This window comes from Phalaenopsis equestris, unplaced genomic scaffold, assembly GCF_001263595.1.
Source record: "Phalaenopsis equestris unplaced genomic scaffold, ASM126359v1 Scaffold000049, whole genome shotgun sequence".
In the NCBI taxonomy this organism is placed as follows: Eukaryota; Viridiplantae; Streptophyta; class Magnoliopsida; order Asparagales; family Orchidaceae; genus Phalaenopsis; species Phalaenopsis equestris.
Window position 1 is genome coordinate 188,073 of NW_018164491.1, and position 7,655 is coordinate 195,727.

At 34.6% G+C, this 7,655-nt stretch overlaps 1 protein-coding gene across 1 annotated transcript in view; it reads right to left on the reverse strand.

The window, feature by feature from the left end:
- The window catches only part of LOC110019108 (zeaxanthin epoxidase, chloroplastic-like), an 18,353-nt gene extending 11,138 nt beyond the window's left edge, over positions 1 to 7,215 (reverse strand). Inside the window, exons 1-3 of the mRNA XM_020716676.1 lie at positions 7,123 to 7,215; positions 6,414 to 6,528; positions 6,206 to 6,309 (exon numbers count right to left, since the gene is read on the reverse strand). Of these exons, the coding sequence (XP_020572335.1) occupies positions 6,206 to 6,309; positions 6,414 to 6,528; positions 7,123 to 7,148 (245 nt within the window). The 5' untranslated portion in view covers positions 7,149 to 7,215. The remainder of the gene's footprint in view (positions 1 to 6,205; positions 6,310 to 6,413; positions 6,529 to 7,122) is intronic.
- Between the last annotated feature and the right edge of the window lie 440 nt (positions 7,216 to 7,655).

Here is a 7,655-nt window from a genome sequence, read left to right on the forward strand (position 1 = left end):
TGAAATTTTTGCAGTCCTTCTCAAAATTTCTACTTCACCTGGTCTGTAACATTAGAAGCTTTCTACACATATAAATCATTAGAGAAATTGTTGGGTAATGAAATTTTGAAATAAGTACAAAACTAAAACATTAAACAAACAAAATAATTCATTAACACATCCACAATACTAAACAACACAATTACAATTAAAATGCAAAATAAAAATCACATTACAATACAATTCACAAAGTACTACTCGACATCCATTATACTATATATGCAAATTTTAACTACCACATTAAATTTATAACAAAAATTAAAAATTATTAACAATAAAAATGAAAGTACAAATACACACAAACATCCATTTCTATTACAAAAATAAAAGTACAAGTACATCAAGTATATTCAGATATCAAAATCCCAAACTATGTCTTCGTCTCCTTGATCAGCAGGTGGATTGGGCTGATACTGAGTATATCAGGGGCACTCAGGAAAAGTAACATCAGGCTCACCTCTGTAGTGTCGGGCCTGAACTTCGTAATAAGCTATCTCAAAATTTGAATGCCTCTGAAGTTACTCACTATCATAATCATGTCGATGTTCTAAACCTCCAATCCTTTCATTTATTAATTCTATACTCTTCCGCTGCAAGGTCAACTCATTCATCAAATCAGTCAGAGTAAGGGAGCTAGAAGAAAGAAGGTCATAACTTGTAGAGGGGACATCTCTACTAGTAGAAGGTTCTTGACTCCTACTTCTAGTTCTCCATTTTTCATGGGATTCATAAGTTTTCAAATTTGTTTTACTAATAGGTTTCACAGGGTAAACCCATTCCTCATAACCTCCAGCTTCCACTCCAGAAAGTTTGCAAAGTGCATAAATAAGGCCAGGATGTCCTAGACCTCGACTTGTTTCACTCCTTGCCATAGGCAATATATTCTTAAAAATAATTCTCCCCACATTTATATTTCTGTTATTCTGAATGCAGAAATTTAGAATAGTTCTATCTGTAGTTACCTCACTATGGTGATAAGTCGGTAATAGAGTAGAGGAAATAAAATAGTGTCACGCCTTAGAGGTGGCATTTAACTTGGAAGCAGAAAAATTTACCCGTTCTCGTTGCTTTATCTTCCATGTTCCTTTCCCATCAGTGAGAAATTTAATCACATCATTCCGGGAGCCTTCCATAGTACTGAAGGATTCATAATAGCAGTTATAAGAGTTTGGGACTTCGTAAAAGGTGCTAATGCGGGCAACATTAAATTCAACAGGGAATTTACGCACTTGAACGTTTCCGTCATTAGAATAAATTACATTAGCGTAGAACTCCTTCAAAATTCTTTCACAATATTTGAAATAGCTTTATTGGTGGTGTAACAAAAGTTTTCCCACCTCCGCTTGGTAATAACTCGTTCAATTTCTCCTCCCGGACTCTCAAAAACTCGATCTTGTATACACTTCTTTCCTTTAAATACTAAAGTAAATCTTGATTGAACCTTCACATTGACGAAGCGAGACTCGTTGAACTCAAGTCGTCTCTTTTGTCGTGGAGCCATTTCAATCTAATCAAATTATAGAACAACTCCAAAATATACTTCAAATATGCAAATAATTGCTTCCATAAGTAATTCTAAGAGTTCAACACTAAGTTCCATGAATTTCTCCCCAATATTTTCTTCACATACTTAATTTTTTTGGATCTCCTCAATGTGGAAGAAATTTATGGTGAAAATCAAATATTTTTAACTTGGAGTGAAGCTCTTACCTAGAGATGATCAAATCCAGTGTCTAAATGCCTTGAAATCGCCTCCCGATCCAAGGTCTCTCAAGCCCTAGGTCAAAAATCACATTTTTCAGAGGAATGGGATGATGAATAGTGGCGGTTGACTGGTCAAAATTGCAGTTAAAGGTGTTTTTTAGGGATCTCACTATCGGAGGGGTATTCGGCGCCCTCGACGTGCTCTATTAGAATTATATCCTAAGTCTCGAGAAAAGTCCGCAGTCAACGGCGTCGAGGGCGCCGTCGGCGGGCTCTGTTGATTTGGTTCAATTCATGGATTTTTGAGATTTTGATCAATTTCAAGCCTCAATGACTTCCGTTTAATCATTATAAACATAATTTTAAGTGATTAAATGATGTACTTATCACAAATAAACCTTCACAACACAAAACATCACAATTATATATAAATTCTAAGAGTTACAATTTACATTACATAACACACCTAAGTTTGGTATTTTCTCAACCTTAATACGTCAGCGTCACAATCCAAGCCACAACACTCAGAATGCTGAAAACAAAACATCATATGCTTAGTCTCAACTATACATAGATCTAAAAGCATAATTCTAAAGCAAAGCAAATCCAAAGTTCAAATCAAATTACATACATAGACAGACAGGTAGCAATATAATTCTACTATTCTCCAGATTCAGTACTAGATTCTCCTCTGAGATCACCCATTGATTGCACATGTACAAAGAGGTTATAAAAGGGTCGGTATGGAAATTCTTCAGTAGAATCCTCTTCTATCAATTTCATCCTCCTCATCAGCCGTATCAAACTATCTTCCATAAGTCCAGAGTAAGAAAAATGTTCTTTCATCCTCCAGTCTGGATGATCAATGAAATCAGAGATATTACTAATTGTAATCATGACATTTTGTACCTCCTTCTCCAATTTCTTGATTGTGCGCAGGATCACCAGAGTCTTGTCCGGAACTAAAGCTTGGGTAGACAGTGAATTCTGAGATAATTGATCCACCATAATAGTCATGTCATTTTCATCTTCATAGGATGAGAATCTCTCAGTTGGGTCCAAAGGCTTTCAAGGTAGAAGTACATTTTCCCAATTTTCATGGGATACTTCGAATTGACTGCAAAGTAAGAAAATTGTGGAAGGGTGTCCAAGCTCATAAGTTGATCCATGAATGATCAGGCCCAAAAAAAACTTCATAATTTTTGATCCAATGTCGATCGACAGTCCCATTTAGATGCAGTAATTCAGAATAGCACTTTCTTTGGAAACTTTACCAATCTTAATTGTCGGTAACAATTTTACAGAAATGAAGTGCCAGTGTTTCAAAACGGGATTTAATAGTGTTGCAGAAAAACTAACTTACCCATTTTCTCTCATTTCCTAGTCTTCCGTTTCGTCTGTTAAATATTGGTAAATCTCAATCATCTAGTTTCTTATCGGGATGAAGTTGGAATAAAGACAGACAGGAACATTCTCGATCATATATAATTCACTGATCCGTGCAGGAGTAAAAGTTATCCATCAACCTCACACATAGACGACTCCAAGGTTGATTCCATGCAAATTTACATAAAATTCCTTCACCACGAGAACAACCACGACAGCGGTATTATAGCACATCACTTCCCATCTTCGCCTCACTATCATCTCTTCAATTACCATCAAGGGGTTATTCAATCCTTGATTTACGAATCCTCGTTCCTTGATTAATCTTTTCTTCGTCAGTACCTTGTTGAAGATTCGCTGCGCTTCCGCATTAATGAACTTTCTCCGGTTGAACACTCAAGGCGGTGTTGAGGGCACCGTCGGCAAGCCTTTTGTAATTAATTGTCTGGACACTCGGGAAAAACCCTCCGTCGGCGGCATCGATGGCGCCGTAGGCGACCAAGGCAAAAATTATACAGTTACGCTCTGGTCCGAATGTGTTCCAATTGTTCTCTATGAATCCAATTTTTATGATGATTCAAGGGTAAATAAGAGTAGTAGAGCTCAATACTACCACAAACTAACGATAATTTCAAATGAAAACTACTATAATCGCAATAAACATAAAGATAATTATGGGTTGCCTCCCATAAAGCGCTTGGTTTAACGTCGTCAGCCCGACCTATTTAGGTTTATTCAGGTTGACTGATCATTAAAACCTCTTTAAAATTTGGTCTTTTACCCTCAAAATACGGTCTTAATCTATGTCCATTTACTTTAAATCTATTTCCAGTCTTTTAATCTTCAATCTCAACAGCTCCGTAAGTATAAACTTGAGTCACAGTAAAGGGTCCTAACCAACTAGACTTCAGTTTCCCAGGGAATAACTTCATCCTAGTGTTGTAAAGCAAAACTTCTTGTCCTGGTTCAAAGTTCTTCTGGTTAATCTTCTAATCATGCCATAACTTTAGTTTTTCCTTATAAATTTTGTCGTTATCATAAGATTCATTTCTTAATTCCTCCAAATCATTTAATTGTAACAATTTCTTCTTACCAGCATCCTTCAAATTATAATTTAATTCTTTAATCGCCCAATATGTTTTATGCTCCAATTCTACTGGTAAGTGACAAGTCTTTCCAAGAATCAGTATGTAAGGAGTCATTCCAATAAGAGTTTTATAAGCAGTCCTGTAAGCCCATAATGCGTTATCCAGTCTAGTGGACCAATCTACTCTACTAGGGTTTACAGTCTTTTCAAGTATTTGAAACTTCACTTTATTAGAAACTTCAGCTAACCCACTGGTTTACGGATAATAAGCAGTAGAGATTCTATGAATAATATTAAACTTTTCTGCCAATCTCTGAATATATTTATTCCTAAAATGGGATCTTCTATCAGTGATAATCATTTTAGGCATTCCGTATCTAGTGAAAATATTTTTCATTAAAAATATTGAAACACTTTTAGCATCACAACGAGGTAAAGCTTGTGCTTCAATCCACTTAGAAACGTAGTCTACTGCAATTAATATATATAAGTTCCCAAATGAAGGAATAAATAGTCCTATGAAATCTAATCCCAAACATCAAAGATCTCAACTTCTAACATGAAATTCAGAGGCATTTCATTTCTTCTAGATATATTGCCTACTCGTTGACATCGATCACAAGTTTTTATGTATCTATAAACATCTATAAAGATAGTAGGCCAATAAAATCCAGCTTGTAAAATTTTATAAGCTATTTTTTCAATCCCAAAATGTCCTCCAAATTCAGAATCATGACATTTCTGAATGATTAGATCAGTTTCTTCATAAGGTACACATATCCTCATAATAAGATCATTACATTGTTTATATAAATAAGGCTCATCCCTAAAATATCCTTTCGCATCATGAATAAATTTTTTTTGTTGTTGCAATGTCAGCATAGGTGGCAAAATATCACCTACAAAATAGTTAACAATAGCAGCATACCATTGTATTTTCCACTCATTATTATTATAAAGTTGTTCATCAGGAAAACTCTCTGTAATTTCATTGTCAGTGTCAGATAATTTATGGTTTTCTAATATGGACAAATGATCAACATTTTGATTATTAGTTCCCTTTCTATCAATAACCACAAGTTTAAATTCTTGCATCAAAAGTATCCACCTAATTAACCTTGGTTTGACATCCTTCTTTTGCATCATATATTTAATAGCAGAGTGATCAGTGTGCACAACACATTTATCTTCAATTAAATTAAGATCTAAATTTAGAGAAAGTCGCCTTAGATGGTTTGGTCATATTAATCGTCGACCATTAGATGATCTGATTAGGAGAGTAGATGTTTTAAATTCGACTTGTGTTAAGAAAGGCAGAGGTAGACCTAGGAAGACTTGGGCTTACAAATGTATTTTTTTTTATGTACACGATTTTATCTTAATTTACTAGAACTAAATGCAAATATGACACTAAATAGGACGCAATGGAGAAGAAGGATTCATGTAGCCGACCCCACATAGTTGGATTAAGGCTTTGTTGTTGTTGTATAAGAGAAGCATATGAGAGTATACATGAGGACCTTTTATGATAATAAGAGTTGTTTCATTAGGAATATTATTGAATTTCAAGAGTGTTGCTAATTGGATGCTAATTCACACAATATAAAAGTAATGTAGGCATAAAATAATCTTATGAGACAAATCTATGACTGTCATAGAATATAACATGGAGGGAGTGCACTAGTAGACTAGGCCTCTTTAAGCGTATGCCACAACAGGATCTAGAAAGGGGATAAGCAACCATAAACCTATAGTAAAGAGAGGTGTTTTCTGCAACTTAATGTTATGACATCCAAGCCATAAAAATATAAAATTAGTCCCCATACTTCATTAATATGAGCTGCAATAGTCCTACAACGAGGTTTGGGGACTAATTTGTTAAATTTATAGACTCTGAACCAAAATGACTCCCTGCAAAGAGTCAAGCAATCATTTTGGCATTTTCCTCCATAAAAAAATAAAAAAATAAAAAAATTGCATATGACAAACCTGTTGCCACCTAGGACCCAGCTCAACATTAAAGGCATCACATAGTTGATGACAAGCCTGCCACCAATTCTCCCAGGATGTGGTATTTTAAACTTTGTCAAAAACTGTCATGGTATCATATCATTCATCCAAAGAAGTAGTTAAGAGATATTGAAATGTAGCCCAAAGCATGATTATAAGTTAAGGTGACAATAAATCGACATCATACCGAAAAGGGTCCCAGCCCTACACCCAAATAAGGCCTGTAAGTAGAAGCCATATTAGCAGCCATTCTTGCCAATCCATATATTACGGCCACACGAAGTCTTCTTTCTTTCTCATATCTGAAAAATCACACATACAAATGCCACTGATTCTAATAAAAGAATGCAAAACAGATACTCGAATGTCGAGTTAAAGGGAAAAGCAAATGCATTTTATTTTAAAACTTCACATTTGGTATTTGGTTCTAAATGTAATTATTAGGTGTTTGGATTTAACAAGGAAAGGCGAATAAATGCAATTTTTCCATTAAAAAGAATGTAAGATGGATGAAACAAAATCAATCATAAGGCTACGGCACTAAAAAATAGAAATCGTTTGAATTTAAACTTCTTTATAAATTCTTTAATGTTTCATAAATTGCAAGTTTTAGGGGCTTTTTGGTAACGGCTTTAGCTGCTTTAGTAAATCTTATAAATCTGTATTTACTAAATCCTGAGATTTACAAAATTCTACCAACAGCAGGATTTAGTAAATCCAAAATTTAAGGCAAAATTGAGAAGAAAGCTAAGAAGAAACTGAATTTATAAAATCCAAAAATTAGAAGGACAGATTTTGCTGTCAGACAAAATTTAAGTTAAATCTCACTTGAATCCGTTACCAGACAGTGCAAGGCTGCCCAACTTGTAATACCGTTATGAGACGAAGAAACTTACTGTTCTAGGGAAGCTGTTATGTTCATGGGTTTTTTGCTCTTAATGCTTTCTTTCCATGCTTTCTCAAGCTCAAGGGCAAGCTGATAGCTATCCTAAAAGGATAACAAAAAGTTCAGCTAAAATGAACCTACATATAAACATAGGGTAGCTTCTTGATCATTAACTCTCATCGTTAATTCTCCTTTTTGAACATCTATCATAGCTTTTCCAGTAGCTAAAAATGGTCTCCCTAAAATGATAGGTATTTCAATATCTTCCTCCATATCTAAAACAATGAAATCTACGGGAAAGATAAATTTATCAACTTTTACTAGCACATCTTCTATAACTCCCTTAACTGAACGATTCGTTTATTGAAGAGTTACAGAAGTAGGTGAGACTTCTCTTAATCCTAATATTTTGAAGATTGATAAAGACATAAGATTAATGCTGGCTACCAAACCACATAAAGCACTTCCATAAAAATTTTCACCGATAGCACATGGTATAGTGAAACTGTCAGAATCTTTTAATTTTTCAAGAAGCTTTTTTTG